Here is a 22,819-nt window from a genome sequence, read left to right as displayed (position 1 = left end):
GACCAACTGAAATATACATTGGGAAATATATCGTCTGAAATTATTGTTACTGCATTGATATCTTGATGAATTGATTCATTAACATCTGCTACAAAGGCATTGTAATATATGCATGAAGACATCTAGAAAGCAATCAGCATTTCTCAATCCGGGGCATTTCTCAGCCTAGACTGGAAAAAAAACTGGCCTGCTTTAGTTTGAATGTGCAAAGAGTAATTGGTGGTTCTTAAGAGGTAGTGACAAGTGCCTGAAATTAAGGTGTTAAGGTGGTTGTATGGGATATTTACCAATGAGCCTTGGTGAATATTGTCCATTGCTAGTAAGAACTGATCATTCTCCCACCCCTCAAACATTGTCATATGTCAGATTGCCACAGACCTCCTAAATTGCTAGTAAACATCAACATTCTTTTAATCTTTGACATTTAATATCTCAGGTATTTTGAACTGTGGTGCTGGAGGAGGATTTTGAGAGTCCCCAGGACTGCAAGGAGATCAAACCTATCCATTCTGAAGGAAATCAACCCTGACTGCTCACTGGAAGGACAGATCCTGAAGCTGAGGCTCCAATACTTTGGCCATCTCATGAAAAGAGGAAACTCCCTGGAAAAGACCCTGATGTTGGGAAAGTGTCAAGGCAAGAGAAGAAGGGGACAGCAGAAGACAAGATGGTTGGACAGTACCACCAAAGCTACCAACATGAATTTGACCCAACTCTGGGAGGCAGTGGAAGACAGGAGGGCCTGGCGTGCTCTGGTCCATGGGGTCACAAAGAGTCGGACACGACTTAACGACTAAACAACAACAACAATCTCAGGTATACTGACACTTGTTCTTCTCTACAACACAATTAAGATAGTGATATGACTACATGCAGGTCTACATTAATAGAACAAGGATGTCCACTTATGTATGACCAAAAGAAGAGGGCATGGATTTGCATAAAACTTGGCATATACTAAATTACTCTCTCACACACACACATGTGCGTGCGCACACACACATACAGACCATTTTGGAAATCAATACCATAATTTAAAAGGAATCACTATATGCCGCCATATTGGAGAAAACTATCACAAAATAACTTGTGTGCCTGCTCAGTCTCTACTGTCTAAATGCTAAATATGAATGGGCAATTTCAAGGCACCGTTTCCTCTTCTCATGGTTCCTTCATTTTTAAATTAGACTTGAATTTCCAAGCCCTTTAAATAGAGGACTATCCTCTGTAAAGTAGATCACATGGTTATTTCAATGTATCTGTTTTCTCATTATCTCATGATAATAGTAATTATCTTTACAGAAAAGGTTTTGCAATTAGCCACACTCACTATTTTAATGAAGGATCTCAGCATTTTTAAAAAGCAGTATTTAAAATTTAAAGATTTCAGGTTTAAATGAAGGATCATATTTGTCTGTGAATAACAGCTATCTGCCAAACATGTCCCTTGTCCTTTCATCATTTTTTCCAAAATGTCTGCAATGACTCTGTGAAAGGTTAAGATGTTTTTCAAGCGGAGGCAGTATTAATCTCTCTATCATTTGCCATTTAATGCTAATTAGACTTTCCTGCTGATACATATATTACCAGCTATACCATAATTACAGCAAATCAAACTTGATGCATAGAAAAGGGAAGAAAAGTCTCTCCCCCCAAATACATGTTGTCTTATGGATTCCTTCCTCTCCCCCACTAACAAGCAGTATTTTCCCAACATGGAGGTTTGCAATAGTTGGATATGATTCAGCAATACTGGGAGTCCTTTTTTCAAAATCCCCTCCTATAAGGTACACAATACTTTCATACATAGAATATAAAATTGAACAATTTATAATATTTCCCTGTCAAAATATTTGGTTAATAAAATTAGAAACAGCATAGAAGTACAGCTACCTTAGCAAAGAAAAAGCAAGCAAGCCTAGTGGAAAGTGATGTGGAGGGGAAAATTTAACAGAGGTGGGGTAAATATTACAGACAAATAACCCTAACCAAACCCTTGTCGCTTCTTTCTGTTAGAGAAAATATTCTTTGGGAGGCTTCAATTTGGGCAGAGAAACAGAGAGCTCTAACATGTTCTTGTCACTTTACTGAGGTATCTCTTATTCACTATGACATCCAAACGCACATGCATTGGAATTCCACAGGAAGAGTGAGAGAGGTTTATGAGAAGAGGAATGAAATATCTTCCCCTTGAGTCATTTTTCCCAAAATTCATCATTCCACAGCAACGTTTCCCTGATAAAAACATGGGCTTCACATGCTTTTTGTGTAATATTTAGTTCTGTCTTTGGTGAGTGCACTTCTGTTGATTCCAGAGAAGCTCATACTGGAGGCACTTTGTTCTCTGTCTCTTTTCCTCTTTCCAGGAAATGAAGTTGTGAGTGAATACCTTACATTCCCACCACAGGTTTTATTTGTTTGGTGAACTGCACCACAAGAACTAACAAACTAAAAATCAGTTACAAGGCTATCCAGTTTACACATTAAATCAGCAAGAGTGAATCAGTTTGGCTCATATCTCCAGAAGAAAGTGAGAGCAAGGCTTCTTGTATCACTTAGATAAAGGTAAAGGTTCCCTTTGACATTTAGTCCAGTCGTGTCCGACTCTAGGGCGTGGTGCTCATCCCTGTTTCCAAGCCATAGAGCCAGCGTTTGTCCGAAGATAGTTTCTGTGGTCAGGTGGCCAGCGTGACTAGACACAGAATGCCATTACCTTCCCACCGAGGTGGTACCAATTTATCTACTCGCATTTTTACATGCTTTTGAACTGCTAGGTTGGCAGGAGCTGGGACAAGCAACGGGAGCTCACTCCGTTGCGTGGATTCAATCTTACGACTGCTGGTCTTCTGACCTCGCAGCACAGAGGCTTCTGCGGTTTAACCCGCAGTGCCACCACGTCCCTCTTGTATTACTTAATCCCTGACCCCTGTGTTGGAATTTGTGCCTAGCAGCCTACAGGTGTAACTCCGACTTGTGTGATCCCTAAATGTGCAGTTTATACCCTTTGTCACCAAGACTCTTACATTTGTTGGGTATATGCATGCAAACCTCTTTGCATGAGTTCCAATTCACACATGGAAAATTCGGGTAAGAATCAGTAGGTGAGATCCTAACCCATAGGTCGGGGAACAGGGAAAAATTACCCCAAATGGGGTAAAAGTGAAAATCCTGGGGGTAATGAGCAGGCTGCTCATTACCCTCAGGATTTGTGCTAGATTACTGTGGGAAAATTGTGCTAGATTACTGTCCTTATGTCCTCTTGACTACTGGCCATGCTAGGTGGGGACAATGGGAGCTGAAGTTTAATAAAAACTGTAGGGCCACAGGTTGTTCATCCTTGAGCTACTGCTGTCATTTCAGAGTAAGAACAATGCTTTTTGTCTAGGCAAACACTTTTGAAAATATTATTAAAAATGGCATATTTGCTACCTTTGCTCTTCTATGCTGAAACAGAGAAGGCAAATATGTTTGATTAAGCTGTAGACAGAATGTGGGAAGAGTAAGCATGGATTCTGCATGGATTTTGTTATGTACTGTCAAGTCATATCAAACTTATGACAGCCCTAATAGAGTTTTCAAGGTGTGTGAGATATTTAAGAAATGGTTTTACACACATTCACCCAAGACTTTCCATGGCTGAGCAGCAATTTCAACCAAGGTCTCCTAATCCATTGTGTATCCATTACACCATACTGGTATGGAGTTTGCTTTCTTTATCTTGAGTAAGGAATTATAAGCAACACTTTAAACTGAGTTTTAGAAATGACATCTTTACATAATGATCATGTTTGGCTTAAAGTCAATTTTGTCAAGCCATCCTTCATGTCAGATCATACTTTGAAGAAACATCTACAGAACAACACAGAAATGCTGTTTCATTACTATTGTCAGGCCATTTAAATTTTTTAAAAAGAATTGTTTAAAAGTATGCAAGACATAACAAAAATGTTAGTGATATTCTAGACAAGCTTCCCTGTAGATTGCTAACATTAATTGTCAAAAATTAAATTCTAAAGCTGTTTTACAAGCAACTTTCTCATGTCAGTCCAACATCTTATCACGAAATGCACTGTTAACAGGAATGGGCCACATGTTATAAAATATTTTGCTCATCTTTTCCTTCACCCCAAATCATAAACAGTTAATTATTTCTGAAAGCCACTAATGATATCTTAAAGATCTAGTTATAGCGGAAAAGTTTTATGATTTTGGAATGCTGCTTATACAGAACTTACACACTGCTCAGCTCATGGGAAATCTCATGGGAAACCATTAAGGAAAACATTGTCATCTCCACTTTGCAACCACAAAAACATCAAGTCAGCAAATTAGGGACCAAATCAGACATTCACTTTAATAGTGTGGTTGCTAATCGCTTCTGTGTCGAAATAAATAAATATATACATACCAGACAGAGTTGTCCTTGGTTTTCTTTGGGAATGCAATGCATGTGAGAAATGAAGTTTAACTCTTTCATCCCACACAATGATCCTGATTAAAAGCAGCCCTATTACTTGTGCAGCTAGAGGGCTTTATGTTGGGTGCAGGAGCCGTTAGAGTTGTTGATGGGAGTATTCCCCAACCCTCATAGCTGCCTGTGTAGGGAGGATATTAACTGGAATTACAATTCAACCAGGTCTTCTTCCAATACATCTTCTAGGATGATTGTGATTGTTTTGATGCCTTCAGTACTAATCTTAGTGATTATCTTTATTTTCCATAACAACAGAGTGTTGTGGTAAAGACTAATGGTGAAAAAGACAGGTTCTGTTTGGCATGAGCTTTTATGGGCTGCATCCCATCATCAGAGGAGGCAAGCTGTAACCCACCTAAACCTATGCCAAAGGAAGCTTGTTGGAACTAAATCCACTTGTTAGTTCCAACTAGAAGAGACTCATTGGATTTCAGTCAACACTTCTGCAAATCTCTTTGCAGTCCACTGATTGGATTAAGCCTTTTGTCCTTAAGGCACCACCAACTCCATTTGCTGTTCTTGATGCAACAGGTTTGCCTTCTCTCAACATTTGTTCTGTTCATTCACAGGATCTGGCCCAAACCATCTGCTGGCTTGTCATACTTTACAGATAAGAACTAAAAGGTCAAATTGGCTACTAAGATGACAGGCACATATTATTCCTACTTACCTTATGGAGCTTGTAGTATTGTTCAGCACCAACTCCACCTTGTTCCTCTGCAGTCCAAAGCACTAAACGCAGAGTCCTTTTGGGACGGAGGCCTGGTTTATTGAAAACAAGAACAGGCATAAGTGCTACCACTGGAGGCATCTCCCTGTTTCTAGCTCTGAGGGCTACTTTCATATTTTTATTATAACAAGAAGGTCACATCAGTATATTAAGAACTATCAAGCATATTAACCATAAATGCTGGTAAACATTTTTCCTCTTAAAGGCATTTCCTATTAACTTCCTTTTTAATCCTAATGCCAGACTACCTTTTCCCCATCACCACAGGTCTTTCTGAGCTTTGTTTCAACCTTCCATCTGCCTCTGCTTCCCCCCCCCCCTTCGTAACACAGTCAGTTTCTCTCTCTACTGTATAATTTTAGAACTTCAGAGTTGGAAGGGACCCTATAGATCATCAAGTTCAGTTCTTGTCAAGGAGGCACACAGGGGAATTGAACTCTGTAGCCAGATGCCTAAACCACTGACCTATCCAGTTAATTCTCCAGTACACATTCTTTTATCTTGCTTTATCCATAATAAGCGATGAGTTAAAAGAATAATCACAACCAATAGATGTCTGCAAGCACAACAGGAAGGGGGACACATACACACACTGCCAGCTTTCTGCACTGTTTGAAATCCAAGAGGTTTCCTTGCCTTCTTGAACAAATTTTGGGGGTGCATGGAGGAAGCTTTGGGAAAGGGGAAATCATCTTTTCCCCCATTCATCTTGTAATGTTGGCAGGTCACAAGTATGGGTTAGCATTGTAAAGGCCTGTCCACTTCCACTTGTGGGGCAATAGCTCACAGCCCATACGTCATGCCATGGGTCCAGTCCAATAGAGCAGTCATCCTATTTCCAAGGAGCTGGCAGAGCCATGGTTGACAAGCAATCCAGGTTGAAGGAAGTTCTCAGGAGTCTTGGCAGGTAGAAATAGCCAACAAGCAGCTTTGAAGTTCCTTCCTACAAAGGTAGCTGTCTGAGCACACACAACTTATAGCTCTCACCAGCCTCTCTGACTCATCTAGCCAAATTAGTTATCAAGGAGCCTAGAAATACTGCTTCTGTTCCAGCCTTTTGATCTTTTGTCAAATGGGCAAATGGGTCTAACATCTGCCAAGTCATTTTCATCCTCTCAGACCTCACTGGCAGAATTGGCACTGGACGGTTTTCAGCCCATTGGAACGCACTGAACCGGTTTCAATGCATTTCAATGGGCTTTTTCATTTCGCTTGACGAGGATTTCGCTTAACAGCGATTTCAACAGAATGAATTATCCTCGTCAAGCAAGGCACCACTGTAATCACATTTTCAGAGGCAAAGCTTTTTTGTTCAGTTAGGCATCTAAATAAGAACCAAAAATAACAGGTAAATAGGGATGCAAAATATGGAAGATATTGGCATGTATATATAATTGAGTAAAGTAAAAGGAAAGGCACACAGAATTAGTAGAAGTGTTCAAGCAAACAGAAAGGATGCAGGGAAAGCAAAACATCAACAATCTCCAGGGGATTTACTAGTGTGCTTCTTAGCTATCATTACAGCACAGGATTAGAGCCTCCTTCCCATTTCAAATTGGACAGATGGCCAATGATGTCATATTAAGATGATAAAACATTAATCACGTTGAAGCTCTCACATGGGGCCACTGGTCAGGGTCAGGGTCAGGTGACGGTGTGTGTTTTTCCTACTCACAAACATGTGCTTTTCAAATTACTGTCCACAAGGTTCACCTGCAAATAAGAGTTGCATGTGATGACTGGTGCCAAGGTGGCATAGCACACACAGGGCCAGCAGAGTTTGGGAAAAGAAGGTGGATTATTGACGTCATAAACTACCAAGCACTAAATGCCGGTGATGGATTAGATTATGTAAGCGAGAAAGAGAGCAATGGAGTGCAAATAAAGAAACAGGCAACACAGCTGGCAAGAGGTTTCCACCTCATCTGGCACCGGATGCCCAAGTGATGTTCTGCATAGCTCATAATGTCTCAGAAAGCCTGTTTTTGTTGATAGCAGCACGTTCAGGTATACTCAGTGATCATTTCAAAACCCCTGCACACGTTTCCTCCATTTACATATTATCTGCCCTCAACCTTTTTCCTACAAGCTGTCACAGGAAGGATGTACAGAGCAGCAACAGCCATGATAACAAACGTGTGCCTCTCTCCGTACACCTCAAATACTCAGCTATTATCAGATCCAGTGGGAAAATTGAAATTCTCCCACAAGAGATGTTAACCCAGTGAAGTCTACTGTGGATTTCTGGCAGAAATGACATAAATTATCAGTTATAATATGTACAGCTTGCCTTTTCTCCAATAAAGCAAAACACATGGCTTTAGTTTTTGTCCTACAACAACTCTGGGAGGAAGGTCCAGCTGAGGAACAGCCACCAGCTCAAAGGCCACCCAGTGAGTTTCATGACTCCATAGGGACTAGAACTGTAACCTCCCAAGTCCAATATTTTTCATTGCTGTACCATATTAAGTCACTCTAGATTTGCTACAAATGTCTGGGTATGTGTGTTTTACAAAACATAATTCAAATCAGCGGGTCTTGAAAGAAGATACCCCAAAATGGAGGCACATGCACGTGCGCACACGCACGCGCACACACACACACATACAGAGAGAGAGAGAGAGAGAGAGAGAGAGAGAGAGAGAGAGAGAGAGAGAGAGAGTTAGTGGTGGGAGTTAAGTTCAAAATGTCTGGAGGATGCCAGATTGGGACAAATTCTCATCATTTTGAGGTGCCATTTGTGGTTCAGAAAACCTGTGGCAAATGCTGAGACGTTCCCCAACCTGGCACCCTCCAAAGATTATAACTACCATCATTGGCTTATAATGATGGAAGTTGGAGTCTATCACCTTTGGAAGGTGGTGGAAATTTTCAAAGAGGCAGTCACATTTGTCTCTTTAGCAGCTTTTAACTACAAAGTATTGTAGTTCCTTCAAGACTAATACATTTATAGAAGTGCGAGCTTTCAAGGATTATTTTCAAGGATTAACCTTGGGTCTCCAGGTGTTCCTGGATCAAAACTCCCAGAAATTCTGGCCAGCAGAGCTAGTGATGAAGGCTTCTGGGAGTTAGAGTCCAAGAACATATGGGGACCCAAGGTAGGAAAGCACTGCTTTAGATAAATGGCTTCAAATCCTGTTGCATATTGTAAGCAAAGTCATATGTTTTGTTTATCCCTGGTAAATAAACAGCCTCCATTGCAATTTGGTGGTGTGACATGGCATGATGGCTTTCTGCATTTGCACCCATCTGCAAGAATCACAGTGCTAACTCTTTATTTGTGATGAATGAGCCAAAACTTACAACTTTGCTTACATTACGCAACAGGATTTTGGCTATGGAGTGCAATATCTGGGCTACAAGTTTATATGCAGCATCAGTGACCAAATTGAACCCTGAAGAAGTTGGTTATAATCCAATCAAAGCTCACTCCTAAAATATGTTTGTACACTTTAAGGCAGAGGCAATAATATCTGCTTTCTTTCTCCTGAGGATGAGAAAGGCTGTTCTTACAGCAGCTGTTTGGTATGTCTCTGTTTGCAAGGGCATCTACACCTGTGCTTTGATAGAGGTTGCGAAGACAGGATCTTAATGTTAACTGTGAGTCATTTGAGACTTTGGGGGTTAAGGTGGCATTCTGTATTCACCTCTTTCTCAACTGGCATATGGTAATATGCCCTTTGAATCTTTCACGGGTGCCCTGAACTGCCCCTTTTTGAGAATTTGCTCAAGAGAAGGAAAACAAGCACACTGCATGAATCCATATCTCATGTAAAACTCAGAAAACAGATTAAAAGCAAACTCTTGTCTGAAAATGACTAGGTTTTAACTTGCAATCTACAATAAGTGTGTATTAGAGGGGCAGCTCTCCTCAAACTACATGTCACTCTTCTCTTAGTTGCTTGGGATTTAAAGAGAGCTATAAGTTACAGAGGACACATAAGTAACTGTGGCACAGATATAGATTGAGAGGCTTAGCGAAATGAATTACTTCAGCTTTCGTAAAGATATTACAGTACTTTCTTCCATTACTGTCCTATAGCCTGACTTCTTTTAAACCCATTTGTGGAGGTGAAACATAATACCAGCAGGATGTATATGACATGTTTCATTATGCTTGCTTATTCGTTTTTGGCAGCATCTCCCAGCTTTTCCATTCCAGATTGGGGGGGGGGAGAGTGATCTGATTTCACAAGGCACAAGAGATCCCCCAAATGCCACTGGTATTTAACAGTCCGAGTGGAAACTTACTCAACACCTTTTAAACAGTACCTGATGACAATACACCAGACTATCTATAACTCAGATGCAGAAACAAGCACCACCACTACATATTTAGCCACATATTAAGTTACAGCAGCCTTAGACTCATGTGTCAAATGCATGACTAAGATACAATCCCATGCCGGGTCCAGAATTGTTTTCTATAAATAAAACAGAAATACTACATTTGCTTTCCCACAAGGGACTACATAAAAAAAATTAACCGAGTGGTGTATTTCACACTTCATGGTGTCATTTGACATAGCCAGGAAACACTCAGTTGAGCAACCCTAATTTATTGCTTTATAATGTTTTAATCCTGTTTTTTCTATGATCTAGGAATATCTACATTGGCCCACATCCAACACCTGTTGCATATGAGTGAGGAGCGGTAGAGCTCCTTACTGGGGATGTACATACAAGATCAAGGGCACCTGGGGGAAAACATTGCAGCAGACAATCAAATGAGCATCCCTATTCACCTCTTTTGAATGACCTCAGGACTCAGTCCCTACAGTGAATGGAATTAGATCTAGTGCACAAAACAATTTTAGAATCGCAATCACGTATGTGACAATATTCATTTATGACACTCAGAAATGATAGAGTCTTTAATCATTTTGCCTGACCAAATTGCATTTCTGTTAAGTGAAATATAAACCAACACAGCATTGAAGGCAACGTAACAGGAAAGGTCTGTTCTCAGTCCCATGAAATTTCTCGCCCTGGGAAAATCTCCCCTCCCTACCATAATGACTCATGACTCAATGTCTTGAATCTCAAAATGTAGGCCTATAAAGCCCTGGGGGGAAACAGGCTTGGGATACACATTGGCTACATTTAATGCAAAGCCAGGAAATAATATTTTGGCCTAAACCCAATTTATTGTCCCAAATAAATCAAACATTAATAGGCAGAAGACATACTCCCAGTGGAAACTGAATCAACTAGGAAGTGAAATGTGTACTCTTCCAATGGGATAATTGATTGTGTTGGTGTGGACAATTACCAGCAAGGACACAGTTCCAAAAACTGTGAAGTAGACAGAGTAGACAGTTCAGTACTGCCTACTCTGACTGCTAGCAGATCCTGAGTTTATCAGATACTGTTGTTTTCTGAAAGATAGCATGCTACTGCAGACTTTAATGTGAAAGTAGCAATGCCCAGGGTTGAACTAGCGATGCCTAAGGAAAGCATGTGTACTATCACAAAGTGTTGGGATTTTTCCAACTGTTTCTGACTCTGGGAGGGATGTCCAGGCTTAAGAAGACAACTCCTATTGTTCTACTAGACTCTTTCCTCTATAAAACTTGCTCAATTGCTCCCCTAACCAGCCTCAGCCCAGGGTTATTTTGAATCCACAAAGGCAATATGAGAGAGTTCCAGACCAGAAAAAAACATCATGTTCTCTCATTTCCATTTCTGTCAGGAACATAAAATTTGTTTCAGCCTTTGAACTAGATCCAGCCCTGCTACTGTCATTTTGCTCCTGAGTTCTTCTGAGTGAAGGATAGAGGTTAATTATTGGGTTCACACTCAGTGCATAATGTTCTCTTCTAGCCCCAAGCTGCATGGCATATATTAAATATATATTTGATTTTAAATCACAAGGAAACAATGCTGTAGTGGTCTCCTTCTCAATGGGTCTCTACAATCCAGTAATTTCTTCAGAGTCTGAAATCCCCTTGGCACAAAGCCAAATGCAACAGCCCTTGTTGTGACATGAGGGAGCAGTATTCTCAAGTCGGCAGTGAACCCAATAGCTACTTCAGACCTCATCCCTGCAAACCCTTTAGCCATATGCAGGCATTCACAAAAGAGTTAATTTGAAAATAAGAGTAAAGAAAGAGTAGTAGATCTGGCTATTACTGCCTTTGCAGCTGAAAGACTAGCTAAAGAGTTGATGGTCTACTATACATGGAAGCTAGTATGACCTCCAGTTTTTAAGAATCAATGGAGCAGTAACTAGGATAGGGCTATGACTTATGGTGCAAAAATTTAGAGGACACAACAATTTGGTGCTGGAAGGGTGCAAACCCGAGATGAGAATGTACCACTGGTCTGGTGGTTCATTTACCACCGTAACAGGGATTTAGCGTCCCACCCCTGCTACGATGGGCGCCCACTTGGAGGCAATGTCCTTACTCCACCTTTTCCAGGCAGTGCCTCTGAGTGGGCTCCCACTGGAGGGGCCAGGGCACCAAACCACCAAACACCTGCTGTGGTGGCAAAGGAACCAGGATGAACTGCCAAACTGGCAGTTCATGCCCATCTCTAGAGCAAACCCTTCTACAGTTTTAGTATTTGTTGCGTGCTGTTCTTTCAAGGCAAGCAGAGCAAACACGAAGCTCACAACCTTGTGGCAGAAATAGCACGGCCATTCCATGTTGACATTTCAGCAGTCCAACCTAGTCCTCCATCCTCTCCCCATCTATGCAAATCTCACATGACCTAAGGTTAACCAATAAGGCAGCAAAGTTCCGGGTACCAAAATAACTAGTTATGGCTCTGCCTGTCAAATCGAGAAATTCCACATTTAGTGGAAATGTCCCTCTTCAGACAGTCACTCTATGGACACAGCAACAAGGAGTGGCACAAGAGTAGAATGGTCTCCCTCATGATGCTTTCAAATAAATCCCTTTTTGAACACTTGAATAATGCTTTTTATAACTTCTACTAGGGAGCAAGCAGTTATCTGTGTTTTGAAATGGAGAAATAATAGCACGTGTTATGTTACTCATAGGTTCTGTCTTATTTGTCAAAACTGAGGGCTTGATGAAGAGCTTGTAACTGAAAACATGCATGAATTTTGATTTCAGCTTTACAAAGTAGTACAGAGTTGGAAAATAAGTATGAATACTTCTAGTTCCCCCAGTATCCAAAGTCCAAAGTCTTAAGATGAGTAAGCCTGAGACATAAAATTGGCTAACGGCAGGGCCATTGTATAATGTAATAATTTCTTATATGGATATCAGTTTCTCCATAAGAAATCTGTATTAACAGTATTGTATATGATGTCACCTATTTGACCATGTGTGCACATACTGAGATGGCGAGGCAAACCATTGCTTCCTACAGCACACACAGAATAATAGACATAATGCATTAAATTCACATGTTATTTCCAAGCTCTCCTTATAGCAGCTCATGTATACACATACACACAACCCATACAGAAAGAGAAGTGTGTGTGTATGTGGGGTCTATTTTGGACTGCAAAAGGGATAAACATTTGTGAACAAAGGTAGGCTATGTGGGTTACAACTTGCGCAAACCTGCTGTGATGCAACAGATATGTTGTCCGGCAAAGACAACAGAAGAACAGAGGGACATTTCCATTTTAAATAAGATTTAAAAGGAAGTTGGTTACTCACACTATCCTATAGTTCTAAATGTTACACTACGGAAAGCACCTTATGGTTAGAATTCACTCTATACTTAAATTTAGTTCGGCAGATTCTTCCCTTACAGACACAAGCAGCATCAGGTGTGAGTTCAATTAGCAATCTCTATAATTCAAAGTAGTGTATTGTTAAATGTTTACCATTTAGTAGGGGAGCAATGAGCCCCAGAGATGGCCTGATTCTTACTGATGCTACTGCCAATGAATCCCACCCACCCTATACAATTCCATACTGATCCAGCACCCAGAAGGCAATCTATACCATGACTGCTGGGAGGGATTGGAAAAAAGGCTTTTCATTTCTTCTCAGCAAGGAAAGAACGTTTCTGAGATGTGTGAGTGAATATGTGCCTGTGCATGGATACATGGGCATCCATATATGTACACAGACATATGGATCGTGCCCCCTGAGCTGTTATCACATGCAATCTCTTGGAATTACAAAAGTTGTGCACCTCTGCTCTGCACCTCTGCCCACTCAGGAGTGGGGTGAATGATCGGTTTCTGATGCATTTGGTGCAGGTTTATTGATTAGCGAGTTCTATCCCATACAGATCAAACTGTTTTAAGTACTTCCTCACAAAGTACACATTTTAACCTAGAATACCTCTTGAATGTTATATATGTAAGCCAAAGATTGAAAAATTCAGAGAACTGCAAAAACAGCCTGGTCTACGTCTGAGAAGCATGGATCCAGACAATTTCCTTGAGGAGGCAGACCAAAATAAAATAAAATAAAATAAAATAAAATAAAATAAAATAAAATAAAATATAATAATAATAATAATAATAATAATAATAATAATAATAATAATAATAATAATAATAATAATAATAATAATAATAATAATAATAATAATAATAATAATAATAATAATAATTTTGTAGCATCTTAAAGAAGTAATAGAGATTACTCCTTTAAGACGTCTCAGGAAACCAGTTACTGCAATTTCCACATATTGTGATTGCATGAATTCCCCACATTAGCGAATGTTCACAATTCAGATGAAAGAGGCAGGAGAAGATCAATCTGGATAGACACCTTCGGAGTCACAGGGGCCATCTTTCATGGCAATATGTTGCTATGGAAACCATGGCAGGAACATATTCCATAGCCTTTATGGGTGCATTTGGGGTCTCTTTGTTTTTAAGAGGAAACTGTTCTTTCCTGTTACTGTCCATTTTACCTTTGAAGACTAAATGCCAAGCTAACAATGTCTTAAAACTACGAGACCCACTTACATGAAATAATTCCAGATGCGGATCTGGAGCCAAACTAGATTACATACAGTTTCATGTCATTTTTTTCCTAAACACCCAAAGACACTTTCAGGAGGTTGTAAATCTGAACAAAGTTATGTGGGTGTGAGGAGAAGTCTTGTTTTTCTCTTTGGCTTGTTTTTAATCTTCTAAAAGTCCCTCCAGCCCCCTGTTTCTTTTCTCCTTGTGGAGGAAAAGGTTCAGATTTGCAGATATTGTATTCTTCTGGAACCAAATGGGTTCTTTGTATTCAAGAAGACATGTCTTCTATCTTGACTCTTACCTCCTTCCCTTTAGTTTACTGGCACTCATACAGAGAACACTGTGCATGAGTTAAAGTATCAATCAGAACAAACAGTATGCATATTAGGCAGCGTGAAGTAACTGTCAGGGGTAACAGGTATTGAGCAGCAATGGCAGTAACAGTGCAGCTGCTCTTTCTGAGTCCTCTGACTCCTCTTCTCTGTTGGAAGATGGACTTCTTATGCAGCATATGGCCTGTCCTGCAGACTTTAAACTAACTTTGTTGTTTTCACATGAGCTGAATACCATCCTGTACACAGTATATAAAGAAGATTCAACTCGAGTTCGATTGGTTTCATGGGAGGGTAGGGTGAAACACCATCTTGTACTTCACTTCAGTCAGCCAAATATGCTTTGAGATGTGAGCCATACAGCAGTGGGCCCAAAATTTAAGGAATGCTCTTCTCACCAAAACCTTTGTTTGGAACAGAGGAACCTTAATATAAAATATCCAGTCTAGCACTGATTAACTGAAAACAGGGAAGGACACAACTCTTTCACACTTCAAAACAAGCAAAAGGAATTCTAGAGGCCCCAAAGAATTAAGCAGAAACTACATGCCTGAGACCTGCTACATACCCCATCCTTATCTTATGGCCTGTCCACACTGTGAAATTTGGTGTGATCCAGCTGGTGCTTTAAAGGTCCTTATTTTCAGTGCAATCTGTTTTACCTCACGTACCTGTCCACAAAGGCAGAACAAAGAGACATTTTTTCATCTCAATGAATCATTTCAAAAAAAGTGTGTGCCCTAGCTCTGTGCCAGGAAGAATTGAGCCAGCTCTTAAAGGGAAAGGATGGGTTGTTTTAAGTAGAAGCACAAGTGGATGAGAAACACTTTTTTTTCTGTGCCAAACAGTGCTATCAGGGAACCATATACATAACTATGTGCCAGTGTTGGACAGGCTCTATGTTGAAATTTAACATGTAGATCTTTAATTTAACAAGATGCACTGATATGTTTGGACAGTCCTCCTTTACCTGTTTGCCAAGATGTGTGTCCTCTAAAGATACATACTGTCTAGCAGCCATTCATCTCCCAAATCTCAGTAATTAAGGATTTGGAACTGCAGCTCAGAATCAAGGCTTGGTTTCCTCTCCTGACCTCCTCTGAAATGTGAGGGTGGTAAAAGTAAAGGGAACACCCAGGTGGCTGAGCCTGTCAGCAACATGAGGAGTGTGGCTTCAGTAAAAATGAAAAGAAAAACCTCAGGCGGCTTTTACACAGAAGGCACTGGTTCCAAAAGAACTGACTCACCACACAGGTGTCCGTTTGGGTGAGAAAGGAAACCGTGCCAGTGGTCAGGTCCAGCTCCAAAAGAAATCTAGTTCTCCAAACAAAATTAACACTCATCGGTACAATGAGCGTCAAGTATGTTTTTGCAGGAGATTCCCAGATGGCTTCTATCACAGGGCTTCCTAAAGAGTTGGCCTTACCACCCTCATCGAATGTGGCAAAAGATGCTACGATCTTGAGAATTAAGGGATTCCAGCAATGGCCCTCACAACCAAAATCAAAGGGTGCTTTCTTTAGACCACCTCTGCGACACGTCAGCGAGAGGGTGGCCAAAGGATCACTCACCTCAGCACTAGCAATGCAAGGCCTGTGGCTGGAACAAAGGCAAATGAGGAGAAAACCTTCACTGGCTTGAATACATACAGAAAGGAGACTAGACCAGGGGTCCCCGACCCCCGGTCTGTGGCCCAATGGTAGTCTGTGGCCTTGGCAAGACTAGATCTCTCACAGAGACAGATCTCTTGCCCGCCCGCATGGACTCCCCCTACGCATGCCCACACCCACATACACAGGTGCCCCACCCATCCACCCACCCGCATGGGTGCCCCACCTACCTGCCCACCCACGAGCACACCGTGCCCACCTGCGCATGTATACTGTAAGCATGCTCCCTGCTCACCCGTGAGCATGCCATCCCCACCCAAAAGTGTGGGGGGGGTGCCTTGCCCCCCTTGCGCATGGACCCCCCCCAACTGGTCCACAGTTTGGAAAAGGTTGGGTACCACTGGATCAACCATAAAGGAAAGAAGCATGAAGTCACTGAGTTGATCTCAGTCTCTCACACATTTTGGCCATGTGCTGTGTGTCATCCTTATATAATTATTCACATACGCATCAGCTCATGAGACCCTTGCTTTGGGTAACTGATGTGGTGGATCAGCACCCACCACACTCAGGAATGCCAGCCTGGGTCTCTTCCCATATCATGTGCTGCTGCCTGCTATCCTCCATACTCCATTTCCCTTCCTATAGGAGGGGAAATCTTTTTTAAAAACTACAGCACCTCTTTGGTAAAGTGATAGTGGCAGAACTCCTTGAAAGTTACAACCAATGCCTTTGGAGATCTTGTACCAATATCAATCTAATCTCCTTTACTGTGGGGGAAGAGACTTACTGAGAGAATGAGACATGGGGGAAGATCTAAGCTCAACAACAGTGTGATTCAGTCATGGAAGTACTGCCATGCCCTCCAGCTTCATGTGTTCCTTTGGACCTATGAACCGAACCTGTAGGCCTATTAACTCAACTGTTGAAAAGTGAGTCAACCCTTATGTCAATTCCACTGACTCACAGGCTGAAATCTGGTTGCACAGCTCCTTGTGAGCAATGGTGATGAGAACAGCAGCAGCAGAGGTGAATTGCCACTGATTAAAGGCAATTTGGTACATGCAATTTGTATACCACACAGCAAAGTCATGTAAACTGAAAAATCTCCAAAGGAAGTCTTTAGTCAGTAGGGGTTGCTGATAAGTTTTGAGCCTTACCCAGAAAAAAATGAGCCAGGAAGCTGTAAATTGCAGGGTGTATTGGCCAATTTGTCTATATTCAATGGTGCAAAAATCAACTGTTGTTGTTGTTTAGTTGTTAAGTTGTCTCCGACTCTTTGTGACCCCGTGGACCAGAGCACGCCAGGCCCTCCTGTCTTCCACACTGCCTCTCAGAGTTTGGTCAAATTCATGTTGGTAGCTTCGGTGACACTGTCCAACCATCTCGTCCTCTATCGTCCCCTTCTCCACTTGCCTTCACACTTTCCTAACATCAGGGTCTTTTCCAGGGAGTCTTCACTAGGGAGTCTTCTCTACTTATGATTTTAACTTATCTTTCATTTTCAGGTCCAAAACATGGCAGCACCTCCAAAAAAGTTCATTGTGGAAGAGCATAGGACCATAATCAAGTTCCTGTTTCTCCAAGGGAAAGGTGCAAAGCAGATCCATGATGAAATGTCACAAACTATGGGTGACCGTGGCCCTTCATCTGCAACAGTTAAACATTGGGTTGTCAATTTCAAAACTGGTCATTTCAGTGTTGAAAGGGAGAAACCCAGTGGAAGGCCTGCCTCTTTCTCTGTGCCTGCAAATATGAAAGCCATCCATGACATGATCATAGAGGACCGCTGAATATCAGCCCAAAGTATTGCTACATATCTGGGAATATCACGTGAGAGAGTTGGTGCCATTATCCACAATAACTTGGAAATGAAAAAGCTGGCAGCAAAGTGGATCCCCAAACTTTTGACAACCAAACAAAAGAGGAAACGTGTGGAGTCATTGGTGGCTGTTTTGGAACATTTTGCAAACTGGTAAATGGTGATGAGACATGGATCTACTGTTATGATCCTGAGATAAAGGAACAGTCTAAGGAATGGAGGCACAGTGGTTCCCCCAGGCCAAAGAAGTTCTGAATGCAAAGGTCAGTGCAGAAGCAAATGGCAACAGTTTTTTGGGATAAGAAGGGAGTTCTGCTGGTGGACTACCTCCAGCAGGGTTCAAGCATCAATGCAAAATATTACTGTGCTTTACTGATGAAGTTGAGTCAAAACATCAAGGAAAAACGTCAAGGAAAGCTCTGTAAAAGTGTCATTGTGTTGCAGGACAACGCCTTGTCACACACTGCAGGTGAAACAATGGCAAAACTGACCTCCCTAGGCTTTCAAGTAATGCCCCATCCACCCTATTCTTCCAACCTGGCTCCTTCTGACTATCATCTGTTCCCCAAACTCAAAAAACACCTAATGGGACAATGATTTGGAAGTGTTCTGGAGGTAACTAATGCTACAAATGAGTGATTACACCAGCAGTTGGAAGAATTTTATTTGCAGGGACTTAAAAAGCTGCAGGACATATGTAACAAGTGCGTTGACTTCCTGGGAGAAAATGTAGAATAGTGTCACAGTTACAGCTTCCTAGCTCAATTTTTTTCTGGGTAAGGCTCAAGTTTGCCACTGCCAACAATGTCATCCCTTTGGCGTCTGTGGAGCTGTCCAATAGGATTTCAGCCACCATCTACCTCAGTTAGGACCCTCCATTCTATTCAGGCTACTGATTTGGGGGGATAGGAAGGTATGTACAGTCTTGCTGCCCCATCAGCATGTATCATTTCTGTACAAAGGAGCAGGGCTTCTCAGAGTGAAGATTTGAAATTCTCTTCCACTCTTTCAGCACTATTCTTTTTGTCTCTTGCAGTAGTTATCAGCATCAAAATATCTACCTATTTCTGAATACAATTTAATTTTAAATACTCATTTTTGCATGCATGTTAGCGTATTGTTTGAACCCAAAACTATTTTGCAAAATTTGAGAAAGTGCAAAATCTGAAGCTTAATTGTGGTTCTGTTTATATATTCATGCAAGAAATATAAATCAGGGCACTGCACTTAAGAACGAGGGTCAGCCAAAATCCCAGAACATCCTTAAAACCATAACACAGAGATTATGACTTCAGTATTATGTTTTGTTAAAGTTGTTTTGTTTTTTTAATCTACAAGAAAAACACCACCAGCGTTAAGAATTGTATTGAGTTAAATAGCTGGCTTGCACTACAATGATGTTCATTAAAATCTTTTAGGTAACTAAGGTAGGTGTAGTGTTCACCCTGCTCATGAATATTTATTTTGAGATTTGCATGCACCAATAGGAGTTGCTGGAGGTGGAGTTAAGCGGGGGGGAAGCAAAGGAGAGAGAGAGAAAGAAAGAAGGGGGAGGATATTAGAAGAAAAGAAGGTTTTAGATGAGAGTTAACAACATTGACTGTATTTTTATTACTTGTAACAATAAACAATTTCTACTTGGTTTTTAAATGATACGTTGTCCGGACCGCTGTCATGAATAGTGAACAAAGTTGATGGAATCAACTGGTGGCAGCAGAATGACATGTAGCATGTGCCTTTGCTTGGTGAAACAACCAAGGGCCAGGCGGGAACATGACAGTGGGTTATAAAACTACAACTCAGTCATACAGCATCTGGTTAGAAAAATTATCCAGACAATGGGATGTCTACTTTCTCCTCGTGGCCCTTTAAACTGTAAAGCTATGGAAAGGAGCTCAACACTCATGGAAACATCATTCAGCTGTGTAGGTGCTATTTGCTTTAAGAGAGCTGCTAAAGCATGCCAGAACTATTTGAAATGGAGAAAACTGTGAATAATGGAAACGTGTTTGTGAATGCCTGTATATACATTTAATAATACCAAATTTTATTTTCATTTAGGAAGACTGCTGGAATAAAAATATGAGTTATCCTAATGAACAAAGGATGAACAATGTATTCGTGAAGGCTTTCACGGCCGGGCCTAATAGTTGTTGTGGGTTTTTCGGGCTCTTTGGCCGTGTTCTGAAGGTTGTTCTTCCTAATGTTTCACCGTCTCTGTGGCCGGCATCTTCAGAGGACAGGAGTAGCACAGAGTGCTGTCCTCTGAAGATGCCGGCCACAGAGACTGGTGAAACATTAGGAAGAACAACCTTCAGACCACGGCCAAAGGGCCTGAAAAACCTACAACAACCAAAGGATGAACAAATAGTAATTCCATTTGATAGTGCCTTTTAAAGATAAACACACTTCTCCCTCGAATTTCACAGGTCTGAGCATCACAGTTTTGGTTATACAGAATTTTTTCTCAAGTGGTCTAGTTGACCCCAGACATAACATCAGTAATTCAATTTCTTGACCAAAGGGTCATAAGGACCTTTAAGGTTCCTTACACACAGTACAGTACTGCATGGAAAGAATTATTAACACTAAAGAAGAGAACCCCAATAGAGAGAACTGTTCTCAGTCTCTATCTATCTATCTCTCTCTGTGTGTGTGTATGTATGTGCGTTTGTGCAAATCAAATGTTTATCCTTTGTAGTTATATTTAGGAGGGGGCATAATCCATATATACAGATTTTGAACTACACAGAGTTCTCATGCCCTGAAACCAAGCATTGTGGAAGGGAGAAGTATATTCCTTTGTATTTTAATTAATTTATTTATTTCCTAGCTACTTGTATAGGATGAAGGTTGGCAGCCATTTGCCACAATGACATGGCCAGGACTGCAGTTTATCTATCTTTATTCCATTTTGATTCATACAATTGCTTTTTTGACATTAGTCCTAATAATCTGGCAATATTTCAGGTGTGATACTGTAAGCACGCTCAGTGGGCATGTGGACTCCGGGAATCATAGCCCTAAAAGAAACGTCTAAGTGCCCTGCTCTGCCTACAGGACTAATCTGTATTTGGGCAGTTAGTGAATAATGAGAGTAAATAGATGCACAAATAAAAAGGCCTGACAAATCTGACTGCATTTCTCTAGTAAAATTGTCATTATGAAAAGCAATAGTCTATGATGTAGATATTCACTGAAATGACATGTGGGGTGCCATCAGTTCATTAGTCTACACAATTAATGCTCCAGTATATATTCAGGTGACACACTGTGTTTCTCCTCTAGTAAACTCAGATTTATTTCAAGCGGTCACTAAAACCAGCTCTCAGTGTTTAGTTGCTCATCCTGTAGAGCTCCAAGGGTACAATCTGATGGCAGGAAGGGTCTGCATCCAATGGTATCGAAAATAAGCACTTTGCTGGGAGCGATCTCCCTTAAAGTGAGCCTTCCGTCAGTCAGCGAATCGCTCTAGCCCAGTCCCAAAATGTAGTTGCCCTGCAGCTGGACTGAGCACAGATTGGGGTCAGGCTGCAGCACAATTCCCTCGTACATAAAGTGATAGCTAGGAAATTTATCACACCAGACCACTCCGCAAGTGGTCCAAACTGCGATCTATTTCCCTGTGTGATCCTATAAGAATCCTTTTTTCAGACCTAATTCACCTGCTCAAGTAGTCTGGCACCCACAAGCTAAATAAGGCACAGCAATGCTCCCCTCCACTTGCATGGGAACTGCACAAGACAACTTCTAGAGCACTGTGCCCTAAGTAACAATGGAGCTGTGGTCCAGCTACTCTCTGATGCAATTGTCAAGTCACTGATTCAGTATGAAGGCAGACCCTTAATATTTTGTCACCAGAGGCAGAGCAGGAAATATGCCTTCCTAACCAGCAAGGTACTTAATGCTGGAAGCTAGCCAAGCTCTTTCTGTTTCTATATGAGACAGAAAATCCCCCAAGCATCCTTTCACAATCAAAGACAGTGTGGTATAGTGGTTAGTGGGTTAGAGTGGGAAGAATCTGACTATACTGTACAGTGTTGCCCCAAAAATAAGACAGGGTCTTATATTACTTTTTGCTCCAGAAAATTCAGTAGAGCTTATTTTCAGGGGATGTTTTATTTTGGGATTTTTTTTTCATGTACAACAGTCTACATTTAATATAACAATAAAAATATAATCTATTACAATCTTATGTATAAAGCCCTAAACGGTTTAGGATCCCTATACCTGACAGAGCACTTGCACCCACCTAGATCTACTCATATCACTCAATCTAGCCAGGCTGGGCAGCTTGAGGGGCTTGGTCCCGAGAGAGACCCGGAAGGAGAGAACTAGAAAGCAGGCCTTCTCGGTGGTGGCCCCTCACCTCTGAAACACCTTGCCCCTGGAGATTTGCATGGCACCCTCGCTGGGAGTTTTTAAGAACAAGCTGAAGACTTGGTTCTTCCCTTCCATTTCTTAATTCCATATGACTTACCTCTTGGTCTTTGCTTATCTCTGTTGTCGGATATTGTTTGTTTTAAATTTTGTTTTATATTCAGAATGTAAACCCAGTTATTTTGGGGGTAGGGCTTATATTACGAGCATCCTGAAAAATCATACTAGGGCTTATTCTCAGGTTAGGTCTTATTTTCGGGGAAACAGGGTAGATGGGTTGTTTGTATCTTCCTTAAATAACCAAACAATCCTTCTTTGCTTGTGTGTATGTGTTGCTTCTCAAAAGGAAAGGAAACTAGGTAAGTTTTACACAAATAATAGAGACTTTTGTGAGGGTGGGGAGGAGAGTTCTTTGTCACACTGTCCTCCAGAGGTGAGGAATCTTACGAGGCTTTAAAACTCCTTTTTGAAGTTCCTCATCATGTTGAGACAGCTGACACAACAAGAACATGGAATTTAGCAAGCATTCTTTCTATCCCAAAGTTGCTTAGAGAAAAGATGGG

General features: G+C 41.2%; 1 protein-coding gene across 5 annotated transcripts in view; it reads right to left on the bottom strand.

The window, feature by feature from the left end:
* CPQ (carboxypeptidase Q) overlaps positions 1 to 22,819 on the bottom strand; it is a 200,719-nt gene that overhangs the window by 51,922 nt on the left and 125,978 nt on the right. For all 5 annotated transcript variants that reach the window (XM_072999155.2, XM_072999156.2, XM_072999159.2 and 2 more), the window contains exon 6: positions 5,145 to 5,236. In XM_072999155.2, the coding sequence (XP_072855256.2) occupies positions 5,145 to 5,236 (92 nt within the window). The remainder of the gene's footprint in view (positions 1 to 5,144; positions 5,237 to 22,819) is intronic.

This window comes from Pogona vitticeps, chromosome 4 (genome assembly GCF_051106095.1).
Source record: "Pogona vitticeps strain Pit_001003342236 chromosome 4, PviZW2.1, whole genome shotgun sequence".
Classification (NCBI taxonomy): Eukaryota; Metazoa; Chordata; class Lepidosauria; order Squamata; family Agamidae; genus Pogona; species Pogona vitticeps.
This window is presented reverse-complemented; position numbering and strand designations above follow the sequence as displayed.